We start from the raw sequence: 21,065 nt of genomic DNA on the forward strand, positions 1-21,065 counted from the left end.
GTCCCTAGTGGCCAGTCGATGAGTTGCAGTTTAAGTCACTTCCATATTGGCTTCAACAGAAACTGGGGAAGGCTATCGCTTGGTCCTGCCACACCTTGTCTTGCTCTGAACTTTGACCTTTACTTTTATACACTTTTAAAATGCACGTTTTTAACATAACACCATATGTACTTTCTAAATGATTTATATTTTATTAAGAATTAGTATTATTCTTTGCCATACCCTGGCATTCAGACAAGCAGAGGAAATAAACAGCTCATGATGCTGCTAGTTAGTTCTGTTGCAGCTTTGAAAAGCAAATTTAAACGCTGTGTCCTAACCAGACGCGATGCGACAAGGTTTTTAGCGGCAAACCAGACTCGACCCGAGATCAATCAATCAAAAATCACAGCCAATCAGAAGAGCGTGTGGGTGGGCTCTCTCTGCAAGTACAACTAAATGGATAAGTACAATATTGAATTCCTAAATCTCACACCATTTTAGCATGATTAAAAATACATACTGAGTGACTGAAACTATTTTATTATCATAGAATACACTTGTTTGTTCACCTTGAGTTGACAGTTTGAACATAGTTGTTTCCTTTAATTTATTTTTAAGACCTGAGGGGAATTACCCATTGTTGCTTTCAGTAAGGCGATGTCTATAAAGATCACAAAAAATGATAGTCAAACTCACTTTTAATTCTTTTTATATTAAATAAAGCACATAATCATACTTTGTATGTTGTTCCAGCCACAACAGCACAGAAATAAAAAACTGTTTGTAAAATACAATCTGGTTAGTACAAAAACTCAATTCAATTAACATTGAAAAGATAATTTTTCTTATTTGTCGTTTGGTTAGGACACAGTGAAGGCTTGGGGCTGTTTCAGTATTTGCATTAATTTTGTATTGTTGTTAAGTCTGTTGTCAAGTTCTTTTAGTGGATTTTTGTCCACATTTTGTTTAGATATAATGTGATTATTTGGGAACGTCATTGTTGTATGCCCAGAAGGACTCATGACATACCCTAGGTTTTTGTGAAACGCCGCCACTGGTGTGAGAGTCCATTATTAAATTGTTGCATTTTTGGAGCCTTGGTGTGCTGACTTTTTTTCTGTTTTTATTTCCTTTCTCGAGCACCCAACTTGAGCATTTTTGTGTGTGCTTTTGTCCTGGTTTGCACACTTGGTTGAATGTGCACTAATGCTTAACCCCGGAAAACAAAATTGTTTAAAAAATAAATAAATAAAATAACTGTAAATGTCATAGAAGTGGTGTACCAGATGGAGGGGACAAGGGCCCTTGACAAATTCAAAACAATACAGTCAAACCGTTTCATATTATTTAATAAACTACTATGTTATAGAATGCTTATATGGTGGTTCTTGACTTTGAAATTTCATTACTTATAGGGCATATTTGTCACCTTATTTTGAAAATGATAATCTGCAGTGTATACGTGGCCCATGACATGTTGGATGTACTAACAAAGTGAGCTTTGGTGGGTTTTAGTGGGATTTCTGTGGCAAAACAATCCTTATTGATGATTGACTTTGGATTCTCCACAAGGACAGTTAGTGAACATATGAGGCATAAATTAAGTTTTTTGAAATGCATTCTGAGAGGCATTGGCACAGCAGTTTGTTGGATGCTGAATTACACACGTCTTTCTGACCTCTATTGAGTCAGATTCTCCCAATGAAGGCTGCATTTGGTCATAATCGACCATGAAGAAGATAATAACACTGCAAAGCAGCTCCAGCGCGGTGTTCTTATAGCTTTGCGTTCCATTTGTCAAGCCGTTTGAGGGAGAGCTAGTTGCTTGTCAGTAGGAGAGATGACAATTGATTCATAAATTTGCTTTGATAAATTGTGCAGCAGGGCTGCGTGATTCTAGTGCTAAATCTAGTGAGGAGGAAGAACACAGGGCCTGTGCTGCCTTCCTGTTTATTAGCAACTTCCTGAAAGACTTCATGCTTTATACATTTTGCATGAGATATTTTCAGCTGCTCCGAATGAATGCAGATGCATTTGGTACCCAAAGAAAATATGTCACGAGTGTGGAGAATCTGGGGCTTGGTTGTGTGCCTCAGTGCACTTAACCATGACACGAAGACTGAAACGAGAAGTGTTTTGCATGCGATTGATGGATTAGCCTTTCCTTTGAAATGCCTCGTTCAACATGTCTGGGACATATATCAAGCTCTTTTCTTGCTGTCTCCGGAACGTACTGCGGTAAAATATGTGCATCTCTTGTGCTTTTGTGCTCTGGTGCAAAGGTCTTATTTCTAGGGCTGGTGATTAATTTTATAAAAGTGACATTGATATATAAAATAAATTGTCATTATTAGCAAAAACAATATGGTACAGTGCAAGAAAAATGATGTCTGTCAAATTAAAAAGTATAATTTGTAGTTGTTACTGTATTCCAGTTAAAAAATAATAATAATTAAAGTCACACAATTATAGTATTTTTATTGGCAATCGTTGTAATTTTTGAGCATTCAAGTACTTTCTATACCTATTGGTATAGAAATTTTACCTTGACATTTACCATAAACATTTTCATAAAAATGTAAGTAATTTTACAGTGATTCATATATATATTTATGTTTTCTAGGTTTAGAAAATGCCTCAAGGGCCATATTATAAATGTGACCTTTTTATATTGACAAACCAAAACACCCCACATCAGTAATGCATGAATGCTTATTTCAATCTTTCTATGAAAATGTGTTTGCATTGTTTTTCATTTTGCGACATGCTTGGGGCATACCATGTTAATTTTAGAGTACACATCTTTGAAAATGTCATAACACAACACTGTTATGCAATCAGGATCTCTATCAAAGTCCCACTGTAAATGTACAATCCAAACAAATGATTCATGAGAACATCCACCTCTCTGTCTCATCACATTTTCTCAAGTAAAAGGTTTGCTGGGTGTAGACCCTGTGATTTTCAGAGGCTGTTAATCAAAGGTACAGTATATGAGTGATTCTATAATTGGAGATACATTTTGCATCTCAAAAAGTCAAGGGAAAAAACTGTTCACTAACAGAAATTCTTTCCAGTATTCTTGACGAAAACATAGGCTATTACATTTTAATAATTCAGGGCTTGCACAACAAGTTACACAAGTTACTTCCTTTTTTACATTTTAACGAAAAAGTAATTTCTTTATAGTATTATTTTGTCAACTCTGTTAAAGACAGAGAGGTAACAGAGTTTGACAGTAACAGGATTGAAGATTGTTTTTAAGCCAAAACTTAAAAAAGCATAAATGCTAAGAGCACATGACTTTAAAACAACCCACTGTGTGGTCAGTGAAAATTCACTGTCAGTTTGTTTGTTTTGTGATGGTTGTTCTTGAGTCCCTTGTTTGTCCTGATCAGTTAAACTGCCCAATGTTCTTCAGAAAAATCATCCAGGTCCTGCAAATTCTTTCGTTTTTCCAGCATCTTTTGCATAATTTGAACCCTCTCCAGCAATGACTGTATGATTTTGAGATCCATCTTTTCACACTGAGGACAATTGAGGGACTCAAACACAACTATTAAAAAAGGTTCAAACATTCACTGATGCTCCAGAAGGAAACACGATGCATTGTTGGGGGGTGGACACTTTTGAACAGGATGAAGATGTCCAAATTATTCTTATTTTGTTTTAATATAATTTTTTTTTTTTATTTAGTACTGCCCTTCGGAACCAACAGAAGATACTTACATGTTTCCTGGAAGACAAATTAAGATACTCAAAAAGTTTTCACCCCCTGCTCTTAATGCACCGTGTTTCCTTCCACATACTTTTTCTTGCAACTGTATATGTGTATATATACACACACAGATGAGCCAAAACATTATAGTTCATATTTTTAGTTACCAATAACAACACTGGAAGTGGAACACTTGAACTAGCAATGCAGATCCTGAATCTGGATATTTTGTTATCTAATGCAGTGATACTCATACATTTTAAGTGTAGCCATTGTGTCCAAATATTTTTTGGTTTTACTCTATAATATTAGCCCCAGTCTGTGTTTTTCTCTATTACGTGCAGTGCTCTGGGTGTGAGAGTGTTTGTGTATGCGCCTGAGTGTGCGTGGGTGTGAACGGTCCTTCTAGCTGTCACTCTCGCATTGACAGAGTGGTTTTGAGAGTCCTGTGGACCTACTCTCTACTCCGCAGTTGCTACTCCATATCAGACTCTCTTAACCGAAGCTATTGCACAGCGATTACTCAATGAAAGCGACACAGGTGACCCTGCTGCCTCACTGTAGATGTCTCGTCCCACCTATGTATCCCACAATCCTGTGCTACATCTCCTCCCACACCCGACCAATCATCTCACCCTCCTTCCAGCACTCCAAATCACATTCGCTCTGCTGTCCTTGTTGGGATTCAGCAGAAACAGTCGAGACTAAAATAAAGATGATGTGCCTCCTCGACTCCCAGTCCACGGGCCCGGTGCAGGCGGATGATTTATTGTCGTCCGATATGCTGGGCCACTGTCAGAACCCGACCCGCCGTAGCCTCTAACTGCGCTCTGAATGCGAGACGGCACGCCTTTGGGGAATGGGAATTTTGCCTGGGGCAGAACTGCAGACTTGCACTGGTGTGCATAAAGGACACTGAGGGAGGGGAAAAAAACAAGGTGACTTTCCTCATCCTTCCTTTAAGTGAATACGATTATTTGATGTCTTTTTCCCTGCTGAAGCTCATGTATGTAGATTCTTTTAGACCGTATGAAACCAGTAGAGATTCCATTAGTAATATTATAATATTGCCATCATTATTAAAACATGTGTGCTACAGACATGAGTGGTACCTCAAAATGTGCTTTTTGATGAGATGTGCTGTTACTTTTGTAACCAGTAAGGGAGTGACTTCGAGAATATCATAGAGACTATGGGAATGGGCTCTTTTAGCTTGAGCTAGTTGAGTAACCATAATGAATACCCTAGTAACCACATAACAATGCATTGAAATGCATCACAACAAAATTATTAGCAACTGCATAGCAATGCTCTAGCAACAACTTAAAATACTTGAGCATTGTGGTATAGACTGGTACAGACAGGCAGCACTAATTAGTTGAAGGAGTAGTTCATCCAAAAATGAAAATTGTCATAATTTACTCGCCCTCATGTCATTCCAGAAACATCGAAACATTTTCGATTTCTGTCCCTGTCCATTCACCAAAAACTTTGATGTTTTATAAAGTTCATAAAGAGATCATAAAAGTAATCCATAATGTAACACAGTTCGTTGCTAAGAGAAGAAGGAGGTGGGAACCGGCGAACATTCAACACTTAAATACATAAATAATCACAGAATGAAAGTAACCCAGGCAGCCCCTCACGGACGGCTGCCGCACACACACATAATAAAACATAACAAAAAGTTGATCAAAATCTCCCAGCTTTCATTAAAATATCTTAATTTGTCTATTGAAGATGAACAAAAGTCTTATGGGTTTGGAACAACATGAGGGTGAGTAATTTATGACAGAATTTTCTTTTTCCGGTTGAACCCTCCCTTTAAATCTGAATTTGAATCAGGTTTTTGAATTATTTTTGGCAGAATATAGAATAACGAAATGCACAAATGTTTTCTGTGAGGATAAAATCTGTTATTTTGGTAACACTTTACAAAACATTTGTATTCAATTTTATTCTAATCATTTTAGTTATTGGTTAAATTCTACTTATATTCTTACATTCTTTCTACAATTTTCTGAAGAATGAACAGGTTTATATTATTATTAAATGAACATTAACTAAGATGAATAAATGCTGTTAAAAAAAGCTCATAATACCTAATGCATTATTCATGAATGCATTCTGCATATGTTAACATATAGAACCTTATTGTAAAGTGTTATCAAGGCCAGAATTACCATATGGGAATTTGGGCACAGGTCCAGGGGCACCATGTAGGGCCGTGTAAAGGTTTTCATCGTCAAAGATGTCAGGACAAGACTACAAATGTGAAGAAAAAAAAAACATCTCCACCTCCCCCTGCATGGTTGGGCAGAAAGACCCTCGGATCGCTGTGTCCACTGTTACCACATTACCTTAATCCGGCCCTGAATCCTACTGATATTAATTTGTGAGAATGTACATCTATGCAGTTGAAAAATCTCCCCCTATTCCCTAGCCGCCCACCTTATCCTGCAATGGCTGCCTCTCCTCAATGCAATATTAACATGTGCTGCAATATAAACAGGCCACAAGACTGTTTTTGCTCGCAGCGTCTTGCCCATGTGCATGCCGCAATAGAGATGTGCCTTCAGGCTAGATTAGTCACAAGTCAGTCCTTCAGCCTGTGCCCAGACTTTAATTAGACTCTCTTCTCTTCTTCCTCTGCTGCACTGAGGATAGCATCCCTCCATCCTTTTGTTTTCTCCATCCTCTCCCCTGAATTTCAATAACTTACCGGGGCCTCATTTGTTTTGTACAAATCTTTTTTTTTTCCGACTCACTCTTCAAGATGGGTCTCTTGGAAGCCTAGCTCATTTACACCGAGACAACTAGGGCACTCCTGTCAAGCCTTACCATTCATGAGATTGTTTTCTCTTTGCAAAAATGTTGATCTGTCCTATTACGAGCAGTCAGTCACATTGGTCGCCTGTGGGGCCAGCCGGGCCATGCAGCGAGATGTCTAGACGTAGTCTAGTGGATTAAGGCCATTTTATTCCTCACATTAGGAGGTCTGACTCAGTGCAGCTACAAAGCCACAGGTCATGACACTTTACGTTACACAGCCACACTGCATTTTCATTTGAAAATCTCATGAGACAGTGTCGTCAGGAAACTTCAAGAGCACTAACCCAAAATGCCAAAAGACAAGAGCAGTTTAGTAATGGAAAAATGATATTCTGTTATTCCATATGAGAAGGTAGCTAATAACTTAGCATTCAAGTGGGCTCCTGCATCAGATCCGCGTCGCACACAAAAACAGTGCACCTCATTAAAAGGAAAGTACCAGAAGAGTAGGCTGTATTGTGGCAGGGCGTTCATCTGCAGAAAAAAAAAAAAAGTGGGACATGCCAAGAATAAAAATGCACTCTTGTGAAAAGTTTTTTCAGCATCCAGACTTAAAAGGATGTGTTTCATTACCAGCCAGTGTGGCCAATATGAGACCCAGTCATCTAACTCTAGAGCGCCATCTTAATAAAAACTCTTGTAGCACCCATTTCCCAAAGCTTCCATTAACATGAAGCTAAAGGTTTCAAGACATATGGCCACAGTGCAGCTCTAGGCCACATTCGAAATGGCATACTCTCTAATTGTGAATAAGTAATTACTTTGCGATTGCTAAAAAGTATGTTCTAAATAGTATGAATCCGTGTTAATTTTGATTAAAATATGTCAGTGCCATTGTTTAGTCTCAAGATGCACACCAGTAATGTTTTTTCTAAGGCACTTTTATAAAAGCTACTTAAATGTCCTAATTGAACTAAGGCCTAATCCTGGCTTAATCTAAGTCCTGTCTGTGAAGCCAGGCCTAAATATCGTAAGATTTTACGGATTTAGTCGACTAAAATCTAACAGTCAGTAAATAAGAAACAAATACTAAGAAACACCTTAAATCGAATAAAGTAATCAAATGTGAAACAACAGTGCAGTCTTCCTTGTATAAACCCTTATTAAAGCTACTAAAGTTACTCAGTCAAGAGCAGGGAGTGATTTTCTCTTTGTCTTTTGTTGTTTGAAATAACATTAAGGACTGGTTTACGCTGCATTCACATGGGGCGTCTGCGTTAACGCTTCTCATCTACTTTGAATGGGTGACGTCATGCGTTGGCGAACTGAATTGTGGCTTCCGTCGCGTCGCTTCACTCGCGTTGCAAGCGGCAGAAGTTGAAGATTTCTCAACTTTTCAAGCGCCAATGCAGGCGTCAACCACTCAGATCACCCTATGAAACTACCCTAGGGCAGACGCTAGCCAATTGCGTTCATGCAACCCCAAAGCAGACATGTGATTGGCTGTTGTCACTATGACGGTCGCATCAGCACGAAGCTTCAGCCAAGCGTTAACGCAGACGCCCCGTGTGAATGCAGCGTTAGGCTACTGTCACTTTAAGAATTAATACACGGACACAAATACGTTTTTTTTCACCCAACTGTTTACTTTCACTTAAAACATAACCAACTGTTTACATGAATGATCACCAAAATGGGCAGCTTGATATATTTAAGTGTTGTTCTTTCAATCGCAATAAGAAGTTTGCGTGCTAAGAAGCATGCAATTTCGGATGCAGCTGTTGTCTAACGACTCAACAATTTTCATAAACTAAAGAAAACAATGCTTTAAAAAACAGGCCAGTCAGGAATCTACATTATGACGCCATTGCCATAATTCACGTATTACAGCCCATGTTTACATATCAAAGCCTTTTCAGTATTCACCACTCATTTCACATGCAAGTTTGCCTATCATAACAGAGACCATTACATATGGAATTAAAAGTATAACTCTCGAGAATGAATGCAAGCTTGCATTAGATTGTGTAGGGTTGTCATTTAAGTAGACTAAATGCTAAGTCCAACATACTTCACTAGAGAGTGTCATTTTCACTGAAAGATTGAGTTATGACATTTTTTTGTCATAAAAGTAAAAGTAAAAAAGCGAAACATATACACGGATTAATTTTTCATTTATACCATGCATTTACAAAACACATGGGTGAAACATTTCAATATGAGATTTAAAGGGACAGTTCACCCAAAAATGAAAATTCTGTCATTAATTACTCACCCTCATGTCGTTCCAAAGCCGTAAGACTTTTGTTCATCTTCGGGGCACAAATTAAGATATTTTTTATGAAATCTAAGAAATGTCTATCCCTCCATCAGCTACGCAACTACCACTTTGATGCTTCAAAAAGTTTATAAAGAGATTGTAAAACTAATCCATATGAATCGAGTGGTTTAGTCCAAATTTTTTGAAGAGACATGATCAAATTATATGATGAACAGATTTAATTTAGGCTTTTATTCACATAGAAACATTCATCAACTCACACATCGATTGTGGTAAACAGATGCTCATGCATGTTTGCTTGACGCGCAAGAGCCAATGAGGTTTGTTCTTGTGCATCAAGCAGATTACACATTTCAACCTTGCATGTTTGTGATTGTATCTGTGTATTAAAGTTGTGATGAAGTAGCTACATAGTTTTTCTTCCCTATTGTGACATACATCTGAATGAAATGGGCAGGGACTTGATTCTGTCCATTGGTTGTTAGCTTGCAGTCGATTGTAAGAAAGGGGCCGTTTTAGCGGACTAAATGATTGGAGAAGTCCGGCATACAGAGAGAAGTCTGTCGTTTTACTGGAAGAGCGAATTATGACATTCTGATTAAGAATTACAGGGTCAAAAACACATTTTAAAAAATGAAACACATGGATCATTTAATTGTTCACAATAATGTTATCATCAATAACATTTAGAAAATAAATTAATTGAAGTGAATTTCCATTTCATGCCAACTTTAACCTGGGATAGCAGAAAGTATTTTGACAGGAAAAATGGCACACTGCTGCTTTAAGGAAATGCATGACAGAATTTGAGCTATTAGACTCTAAATACAGATGATTTGATATGTTAGCGGGATTTTGAGCTCATTTACTTTGGCAAATTACCCAATGCTTAAAAATGAAATCCCCTGAGAGAACAATGGCACTTGTCTCTTTCAGCCTATCTCTGCCCTCCGGTTGACTGTGAAGGTCATGTTCAGTGACTCCCATTAGCCCACAGTGTGTGTGGGTAAACAGACAGGTGAGCCCATGCGTTAGAGAAGCACAGCCAAAGGTCACTATCGCTAGCCCTCGCTCAACGCTCCCTGCCCACCCTCCGCACACCGATCGGGAAGACATGTTTACCTTTAATTAGTGTTATCGGTAATATGCAGAGCAGCCTGTCTCTTATCAGATAGACTCTGAACTGGCAGAACAAAAGCCTGTGGTTAAATTTGCCTCAAGGGTTTACAGGCTCTCTTATTCAAAATTAGCCTCCTTAATAGTCATTGTCTCCTCTGCTTTACCTCGCCTTTGCTCCTCCAGAAAGTAGGGCAGGCGTTTTCAAAGCGCTCATGCAAATGAAACGAGGGCTATTCCATTTTAGAGGGAGAGAAATAAACACATCGTCACAAAACAAGGTTGTCTGTCTCGATTCGGAGCAGAGACGTTGAAGCTGAATCGCTGCGGGTTCCAGTTGTCTTTTTAGTTTGATTTTCAGCTATTGTCTCGAGATGCAGAGTTGAATAGTGGTCATAGGCTCTCTGGGAAGGTAAATGTTGACAGGTAATGAATCTTTCCCAGCTGGTTTATTTTTCCTCTGGGTGGTTTTGATGCAGCCATCATTCTGTGTCACGAATGTTAACCTATTGCAGTCTCGGGCTCAGCAAGCGTTCCTTAAACAGTCATTTTGTTCCTTCAAAACAATCGCATCTCCATTATGAAGTGCTTTGAAGCATACAGGCTAAGTGTGTATTTTCATGAGGCATGATGGTTGACATTTTGATTGCCTGGTTTCAATCAGTAGAAATTTAAGTGTATTCATTTTGTTTTTAATTCAAGAATTAATGCCTGTTTATTTTACCCACACATTTTCAGTTTTTTTCATAGGGTAGTGAAAAGAAACAGGTTGAGGGACAACAGAACCAGGATTGGATTCAGAATTCATATCTGATTTATTGGCAAGATATTCAAACATAACACCATCAAAACTTCATTATACGTCCCTTTAAAGGGTTCACCCAAAAATGAAAATAATGTAATTTATTACTCACCCTCATGCCGTTCCACACTCGTAAGACCTCCGTTCATCTTCGGAACACAAATGAAGATATTTTTGTTGAAATCCGAAGACTCAGTGAGGCCTGCATAGGCATGTAATTTACACTCTCAAGATCCATTAATGTACTAAAAACATATTTAAATCAGTCCATGTGAGTACAGTATAATATTAATATTATAAAGCAACGAGAATATTTTTCGTGCACCAAAAAAACTAAATAACGACTTATATTGTGATAACCGATTTCAAAACACTGCTTCATGAAGCTTCGGAGTGGAAACGAATCAGCGAATCGAATCCTGATTTGGATCGCGTGCCAAACTGCTGAAATCACGTGACTTTGGCGCTCCGAACCGCTGAATCGACTTGCTGATTCGTTTCCGCTCCGATGCTTCATGAAGCAGTGTTTTGAAATCGGTTATCACTATATAAGTCGTTATTTAGTTTTTTTTGGCGCACAAAAAATATTCTCTTCGATTTATAATAATAATATTGAACCACTGTACTCACATGGACTGATTTAAATATGTTTTTAGTACATTAATGGATCTTGAGAGTGTAAATTACATTGATGCCTATGCAGGCCTCACTGAGCCTTCGGATTTCAACAAAAATATCTTCATTTGTGTTCCGAAGATGAAGGCAGGTCTTACGGGTGTGGAACGGCATGAGGGTGAGTAATAAATTACATTATTTTCATTTTTGGGTGAACTTACCCTTTAAGTGGATTATTTTGGACTAGATGTGTAGCTCAATGGGCCCAATTGTAACGATCTGAGCGCATGGTCTGAAGTGCATGGTGCAGGTGCACTTTGGGCGTGTCCAAATCCACTTTTGCTAGTTTAACGACGGAAAAAAACGGTCGGCACGCCAGGTGCATAGTGAAAAAAGGATTGTACCTAGTCTCTTAATGAGTCATGGGTGTGTTTTGGGCGTGACGTGCAATAAACAAATCAGTCTCATCTCCCATTCCCTTTAAAAGCCAGTTGCGCTTGCACCATGGCGGATTGGCTATTTACATGTTGGGAAATTGCATGCGGAAAGATTAAGCGCTTCTCCAGAGAGGAATCCTTTTCTTTTTAATATTTAAAAATGTTTGTGTGCTGCTGCGCGTCCCTGTGTGTGTAATAAGCAGAGTGTACACTCTAAAAAATGAAGGGTTAAAAATAACCCAAGTTGGGTTGAAAATGGACTAACCCAGCAATTGGGTTGTTTTAACCCAGCGGTTGGGTTAAATGTTTGCTTAAAACAACCCAATTGCTGGGTTAAAACAACCCAATCGCTGGGTTAAAACAACCCAATTGCTGGGTTAGTCCATTTTCAGTGTATGTGCATTGTGTACCCACCTGTAGGCGCATATTACTAACGTGCCCTTTAAATAGCAAAAAAATACTGCGCTATTGACTTTAGACCAGGTTTTTGTTGGTCAATGGCGCAGTCAATTTCAGTTGCCTCAAGATACCAACGTGCGAACAATGCGCCTGAACACACCTCATTTTCAGACCAGCTTGCACTTGCATCGCGCCTGGCGTCGCATTGCGCCGGGTGTATGATAGGGCCCTAAGTCCCTTAATGGGGAAAAGGCTGAAATCTCTAAAACTGTGCCACTCAAGATGTTTCGTTTCAATCGTATGTTTCTAATCAGCAATACATTTTGGCAGTATTGATTATCATAAGTTTCATTTCTTCACCTCAAATCATGGTACAACATTTTAGGCTGGTCAAGCACATGCTTTCTAGTTTAAAAAATAAACAGGTAATGCCTCTATCAAGAAATAAAGCAATTGGCTCTTTAACTGAAATGCGGCATTTTGAGCAGTATAATTTCTCCCATTTGTTTCTCATACACACACAAACATCTAAGCAATACTGCAAAGCTCTGCACTCTTTCTTTTCCCCATCTCTCCTCACTATCTGCAGTATCTGTGCTACAGTAACTAAGCAGCGAGCAGATGTCTGCGTCTGGGCTGCCCCGTCTCTTCTGGCAGCTCTACGGCCACGATAAATCATGTCCTGCTGGGCTGTAATGGTACATAAGGTGTTGAGCTTCCCCATGTTGTACAGCACTCATACTACGAGACCCTTTATAACAGGGTTTTATAAAAATGATTAAGTGATGAGAAGGAGAGTGTACCTGGTCTTGGTGAGGTTTGGGCCATCATGTGATACTGGGAGAAACATGACTTCTGGTGAGGTCTAGCAAAACCAGGAGCTTTTACTTACAACTTCTTATTCAGTCGACACTCAATGGCAGGACACTCAATAGGTTGATAAAAACAAAATACTTGGAAGGAGAACAAAACTGTTCTGACTTAATCCTTATCCCAGTTACAAATGGCAATGTGACCAATTTGAATTCCCGGTAACACTTTACAATAAGGTTCTAAAGTAAACTACACTAGTTAACAGCATTTTTTAATCTTATGTTATGTTGAAGTTATGTTAATTTCAGCATTCACTAATACATATTAAAATCAAATGTTTTATCTGTTAATATTATTTAATGGACCTGAGCTAACATGAACTAACAATGAACAGTTGTGCTTTTATTAACTAATGTTAACAAAGATTAGTAAATACTGTAACAAATGTATTGCTCATTGTTAGTTAATACAATTAACTAGCATTAACAAATGGGACTGTAAAGTGTTAAAAAATTTCCATCAGAAATAACTACTGCAAAGCCCATTTGGACGTCAGATACACATACCACACGTTTCTAGTTGTTTAGTCATAAATTATATAAAATGTTGTTTCTTGAACATTTTAAAGAGCATTTACTGCAAAACAGTCAGAAATATTTTTTGTTTATTTATTTTGAAAAATCATTAATGTTACAAAATCTCATATAATCTCGATATTATTTAGAGATATAGTATTTATTATTTATGTAGTGAAATTCATTATTCAAGTATTTACTTTAATTTGTGAAAATTAATACATTTACATAGAATATTAGTTTTTTACATGAATGAACATTAGTATTTTACATTAATGATATATTTTAAACAATATTTTAAAATTATAACATATGGTATATATTTTATATATTCTGAAAAAGGTAGGGGACATTTAACCCCAGTAGTTGGGGCAATATGGCATTTTATTATTATTAGTAGTAGTAGTATTAGTAGTAGTAGTATGTGCGGTAGCACTTTATTTTACAGTCCTGTTCCACATGTACATACTATGTACTTATTATAGTAATTACAATAACTGGGTGAAAAGGTACTAACCCTGAACCTACCTAAACCTAACCTTAACCCATATAGTTACCTTATATTACCCAGTATTTTCTTAGGTAAGTACAATGTAAGAACATGCAAGTACACGTACTGTAAAATAAAGTGCAACCTTATGTGCTATAACAATTAAATAAGCAAACGTTTCCATTTATTTTTGTTAATATGTTGGATGATGCATCATTATCCTGTCCATGCTCAAGTCATATCTAAATATTTTAAAAGGAGGGCATATTCCCCTGTTCCTTATGCTGTACACTGCTGTGCTTTTGTCTTAACTGTTTCTTTTCTTCTATCTAGCTGATTCATTTTAGGCTAATTAACACTTACTTTATGTAGCACTAAAATATTCAGACAGAAGGTAGACTATGTTGGAACTCCTTAACAGATATAGTTTTCCTCTCAAGCTGCTTGAAAAGAATGCAAATATGATGCATTGAATCCATATTTTAAGAACATAGAATCACATTGACACAAATTATTATTTTTGACCCTACTTGCACATTTGAGCCCCTCTGAGTCTCCCTTCTTTTAAAGTATTCCTAGAATCGCCACTGGTGTCCATTCGCTCACTCACCTTGTGTGGAGGACATCGTCCATTTTATAGCAGCAATGGGGTTACCCACAGGGCATGGGGGCAGGGAATGAGTGTACGGGGATGATTTTGTCCTCTTCTTCAACTTCTGCCCTCATCTGCTGCTATCACATAATGCTCCAGCTCCTTCCTAGGCAATCCGAACTCTTCAAGCTCAAATAGAAGCTGCAGCGGATGTGGCAGCTTGATGCCTGTGTGGTCAGACCCAGGTCAGATAGAGCAGTTGGCTGATGTGCTTGAGAGGCCATATGAGGGTGAGAATGGTGTTTTATTACAGCACGAGGGCAAATAAGCGTGTAGCTCAACCGTTTGACTGCTGCAGTGTGTGTGGGAGATTATATTCACCAAAAGGTTACTTGTGCTCTGTTTATGACTTACTGTATTTATGTTTCTTCAGTATACATTAATTCAGGATTTTTCTAACTTTTTGATGCAATGGTCCCTCAGATATGATGATACAGTTTCCCTTTCTAAAATATAGAGGCAGAAATAAATATTTTAAGGGTATGAAGAGCGCTTTTTTATTTGGAAATTATTTTGTTCCTGTATCCTGCAATATTCAGTTAAAGCAATTTTTTCTATCCACAATTGGAATACGTAAGGAATAATTGATGACGGGCCGTTGAATTATTAGAAAAATAATGCACACCCGAGATATCATCCGATGATATATTTAAAGGGATTCTTCCGGTTTTTGTACTTAAATCGCTATTGTGAGTAGGACTATTTCTTCCGCGTCTCATCCAACGGCTCTTTTGCTAGTTCCGAAACGTCATTTTAAAGCTGGTAACGGAGGCTTGAGCCATTGATAGCATTCTACTGCAGTTATTAAAGGTCATTTTATGAGGTTTTTCAACATTAATATGAGTTCCCCTAGCCTGAATATTGTCCCCAAGTGGCTAGAAATTTTGATGGGTGTAAACCGAGTTCTGGCTGTCTTTCTCTGCCTTTGAGAAATTGACAGGCCAGACGAGCTGATCTTGAATTTTCCTGTTATGACGTCATAACAGGAACGGTTACCTCCCTTTCCTCCGCCCAGCGAATTTGGCACGCCCATGCGAGCGCCATATTTGTTTGTCCTTGAGAGATCATGGCTTGTGAACGAGTGAATGCTGGCAGTTTCTCAGTGTTTGGATGTACAAATGAAAACAAGTCTTTTTTCAGTTCCTTCTGATCTGTGATCAGTGATTTCTGATGTGTAGCTAATTATTCAAGTTCACACAGAACTTTATTATCCGTGCTGCGGCTTCTCTCTCTCTCCCGACTCCTGTAATGGTACATTACATGTGTTACAAAGTTGGTAATAAGGAGGAAGACGGGCTCGGCGTGACTGGGACTATTGACGGAGTGACGGCGTAACTACTAGAACTCTCAGATACAAACAAAATAAACTTGCGCTGACATCGCTCTCACAACTCAGTACAATATCACTTTGCTAGCAATCTCTGTCGCTGGTCCATTGATGTCCGGTTCGCGAACAAATCATTATTTTGAACCGGTTCTTTTTAGTGAACCGGTCGAACCAGTTCACCAAATCGGACTGAATCGTTCTAAACGGTTTCGCGTCTTGAGTCAGCGCTGATCCATCATTTACTAAAGTTACTAACTTTCTGACATGAGTGACAGTCCCTCCGACTAGAAATAAACGAATAACCTGAAGTATATGCTAGTAACTACAACAGTTCACCCTGAACTGAGACATGCTGAGAGAACTGATGAGAAGTGAACTCCGGTCCATCCGTCTCTCTGGTAGGCTTGTGCCTCGTAGACCTCGTTAAACCACGCCCCCTCCGTTCATTTCAAATGCAAAGATGTCAGCCAATCACAACAGTGGGCTTTTTTACTGAAGTCTCACAGCAGACACGCCCCTTGAAACAGGGCATTCAGCCAGAGGGCAAACATCGGTATAGAAAAAATGCCTTTTATTTATAAATTATGACATTTTATGATGTAAAAATCATACTAACAATATAAGTACACCTCAGAATACATTATAAAATAAAATAAAAAATCCATGCCATGGGACCTTTAATGAAGTTATTAGAAAGAGAGAGAGAGAGAGCTTGTGCTACCTCTGTGCGTCTCTAAACAGCGCTGTTATTACCTCGCTAGTGAAAAAATGTCATGTGTAGCCTTTAAGTTGCTACAATTTATACTATGGGGCCGTTGAATGCTTGAATCTGATTGGCTGATGAACATTCTAATCGTCTGTCATGTTGTTGTTTTTTAGTCCTGTAATTTCCGCTATTACAGTTAACCATGCAAAGTGATATGGAACTGTTATGCAGTCAAGAGAGCTGCCTGGAACTATGTTCGCTGTGCGTTTCCCAGAAAATAATTGCACACCTTAGAACGTTCATCAGGCAATCAGATTCAAGCATTCAACGCCCCATAGTAGAATGTGAGATAATCCTGAAGAGAATACACACACACACACAACCATTCCAGAAATTTGGGGTTGTAAGATTTTTTTTTTGTTCAAAGCTGAATTTTGAACATCATTACTGCAGTCTTCAGTGTCACATGATCCTTCAGAAATCATTATAATATGCTGATTTGCTGCTCAAAACATTTCTGATTATTTTCAATGTTGAAAACAGCTGTGCTGCTTAAAATATTTTGTGGAACCTGATTTTTTTTAATGACAAGAACAGCATTTATTTTAAATAGGAATCCTTTGTAACATTGTAAATGTTTTTACTGTCCCTTTTGAAAAGTAGATAAAACATTTTTTTTTTTTTTTTTTCAAAAACTAGACCTTACTGACCCCAAACTTTTGAACAGTATTATGTGTGTAAATAATTGTTGCACTATTTTTATCAGCTCTTTTCCAGGGGGTCCCAAGTGAGTAATGGGGGTCTGTGGGAAAGTTCTGAGAAAAGTAGTGTAAAACAGTTTGAACCAGTTTGAGAGAAGAATGTTCTAAAACTGCATCTTTTATCATATTGTTCTGTTCTGAGTGTTAAGTTTTGTAGAATGTAACAGACTACTGCTAAATCAGGGCAAGTTGTGTCTGGGTAAACTAGATTACACTTGCTTGTGATTTAAGATGCAGGTTTTTGGGGCACAACTGTGCGGTAAATTCACCCTTGAGCATGTATCCTTCTCTGCCCTTGTTTATCTGGGCATTTTATCCACATTATCTGCTGCCCTTTATGAAATTTGCTCTGTCAATTTTGTTTTATTTTGTTTTTTCAGATGTTTGGCATCTGGGCATTAAAGCCAGGTGTTTTGCACTTAAGCCAGCAGGGACAGCCTGTTGACAGGTGATTCTGTCCTGCCTCAGTAGCAGCGCGCTCTAGAGAGATTAGTCACCCACATTGCCCTTCACTCGTATGCATCATCAGTATTGCATCAAACACAGAGGCTCTGGATCATAAATCACTGTCATTTCTTTTTCTAGTCGTGAATTATAGCTTGCATTAGCCTGTTGCTGGCCGTCTGTTATGGTCATGAGACCAGGAGGTCGTTGTGCACTTATAGGGCACCAAGGGGCCTCTTGTTTGGGGCCACAGGATGTGCAGTTTGGAATAAAGGATCCGTTATTCAGCTCTTCACTCTGTCCTTCAATATATCTGTGCTTCATCTTCCAAGAGAGTCCTCAAGCTACCTTGTACAGTTGAGTTTAACAAAAAACACTCACCCCTTCTGTCTCTAAGTTCTTTAGGGGACACTTCAACACCTGGACTTCAAGACTTGATGTTTTTGGACTGTGGAACCATGTCATTGTTCTTATATTTTTGCAAAGAGGTCCAGTTTATCCATGCAACTGTAAAATTCATAACTTCCTGTCAATTTGCTTCCTCTCTCAGAAAAAGTAATGCCCTTATCCTTGTGATCAAGTCAGACATGTTTTTAATCCACATCTTGTTGATTTTCATACCCAGTGAGACATTCTGCTCTCAGTTTTCTTCATATAGGAGTATCTTCAAACGAAATGAAAAATAAGTGCAAAATGGAGAGTGAGGTGACTGATGAATTGTTTCATAACATGGTTCCATCCGAACAACTGGTGCATTAAACTCTCTGTTAAAAAGCCTTCTTCATTCCTGTCATTCTTCCACCTAGATTTACTTAAACAAAATGGATTGTGATGGTACAGTGACTCTGTAACAGCAGAGTGTGTTTGAACTGAAGTGACATTCAAATTGAATTGTTCCTTTTGAGGAATTTCAGTTACTTATCGTAGCTGTTGAAATACCTGCAACAGTATTGGACACTTTTGTGCATTTGAACTATCTTAACCAGTAAGAATCTGAAGAAAGACCCAGATTAACTGGTCTACTAGCAAAAACCAGACTGGGCCAGCATGGAAGTCCTGTGTCTTTTAACTTCTATGAAAACAGAACTTTTCACATTCTCTTTTCTTATTGTTTTCTTATTTATTTATTTTTTACTTGTGTATGAAGGTATAGTTTAAAGTTTGGCTGAAATCCTCTTGTATATTATTTCAGTAGATTAGCCCTCATTGGTATGGTGAGCAGATGTCAATATCAGACTAGCATTAGCACACACTCACTAGTTTTTTTTTAATCTCCGCCCTTTAGACTCCAGAACACACTCTGCATTCACCTCATGCTCTGTTTGATATTTGTCAGACATCAGCATCTCAATGAGAAGCTGTCAGTTGAGGTCAGAGGAAGGAAGGAATATATCCAAACTCTAAACGTGTGTGGAAGTTTTATCAATCTATGGCTTTGTGTCAGAAAACACAAAGCACTTTTTTATTGTTGATCTTTTGGCTGTTTCCTGAGACTGATAATGGACCATGCTAAAGCTGTTGAATAGTAACATAGTTACACTGAATAGTGAATAGTTACACGCTAGCAATGTGACTATAAGAATGAGGTAGCATTTCTGAGGTGTTGCGCACTCAAGTGCGCCACCCAGAGTTAACTAGTGGCAGGTGGAAGTGTTCTTGGGAGGGAGTGAATCACTGTTAAAATAAAAACAGCAGGAAACTGTCAGTAGTTATACATGTCAGGATGTCAGTAGCTGGCGAGCCAGTGTGTGTGTGTGCCTTTGTGAGAAAGAGCGGTGATGAATGCAAAACATGGAGCCACACACCATTTCCCCTCCTGCATTACAAAGGACACTACTGAGCTCCTCTCCCAAGGGTGAGCCGCTGTACCATGACCAGATGTTTCTCTTTGCTCGCAAGATATTCCCCATCGCTCTCGCCATCATTCATTTCATTTTATTGTCACATCCAATACCTTTGAAAATCTCTGTTCTTAAATGTCTTCGTTTCAACGATTTTTCTGGATGTTTAGGTCTTGTGATGGTGCATGTTATATCTATAATTGTTATATCATGTGCAAAACTATATATTTTCAAAATCAACTTGTTGGTGGTTGCCCGAACAACTAGTCTAATTGGTCCTGTGTAATTACAGGGCTTCCTTGTTTCAGGTTCACCTGAACCCAATCATATGCTTTTCGTAGGGGGCATCTAGCTGTCAGCACAGTGAGCATGGTCACAGGGGTTGATTTTTATTTATACTAGCAAATTTTAACTTTTATTTAAAATAATTAATTATATTAGATCGATTTTTCATCGATTTTTTTTTTATAGATTTGTTTATTATTCTGCATTTTTATTTCAATTTGCAATTACTTCAGTACTAAAGAGTTTTTTAAAAACAATTTTAAACTATGAAAATCCATCATAATTAGGAAGTATAAACATAGTTTTAAGCTATGGTAAACAAATAAATTCTTTGTTTCAATGTTTATGGTGTAAAAAAATATTTGTACAATTTATATCAAAGTAATATAAGACATGATGTGCAAAGAAGGGAAAAAAAGATAAATATCACTATTTTTATTGTGCCTCTTTTCCAAACAAGCTGAAATTTTGTCAATTTGTCAGATAAGTGTGGAAATATAAGTGTGCATTTATTGTATTTTTTAAATGCTAGCTATTACATTTAGGAAGACAAAGTATTTTATTTAACCATTTAAAATAAAATCAAAATACTCCTTTGAAGTATGTGTTCACACTGTTGGTCATTATTATTAAACAGATTAAACTACTGAGAGTGTAAAAAGAGTCTTTTAGTGGAGTTTATTTGGACAAAATTACACAAGACCAAAGGTTCCTGCAATCCAAGTAAACTAGTCAACCTCGCTTATCGACTAGACTCAAACTTAATGTCCACCTCTAAACAAACTGTCTATTCTTACACAGGAACAAGGGAAGGTCGGCGTGATCTTCAATGTGGGCACAGACGACATCACCATAGATGAGCCTGCGGTTACTGTGAACGACGGCAAGTACCACGTGGTTCGCTTTACACGTAGCGGTGGCAACGCCACCCTCCAAGTGGACAACCAGCCCGTCATCGAGCGATTCCCATCAGGTAGGTCCCCGCGGAGGATGGGGAAAGCCATCTAGGGGGGGAATGCCATTACACGTGTGGTTGGTAGAAATACTGG

General features: G+C 38.2%; 1 protein-coding gene across 2 annotated transcripts in view; it reads left to right on the top strand.

The window, feature by feature from the left end:
- nrxn2a (neurexin 2a) overlaps positions 1 to 21,065 on the top strand; it is a gene marked incomplete at its 5' end in the record, with an annotated part of 403,284 nt that overhangs the window by 358,482 nt on the left and 23,737 nt on the right. For both annotated transcript variants that reach the window (XM_079834263.1, XM_079834264.1), the window contains one exon: positions 20,818 to 20,989. In XM_079834263.1, coding sequence (XP_079690389.1) covers positions 20,818 to 20,989 — 172 coding nt within the window. The remainder of the gene's footprint in view (positions 1 to 20,817; positions 20,990 to 21,065) is intronic.

Source organism: Gobio gobio (genome assembly GCF_949357685.1).
Source record: "Gobio gobio genome assembly, chromosome: 14".
NCBI lineage: Eukaryota > Metazoa > Chordata > Actinopteri > Cypriniformes > Gobionidae > Gobio > Gobio gobio.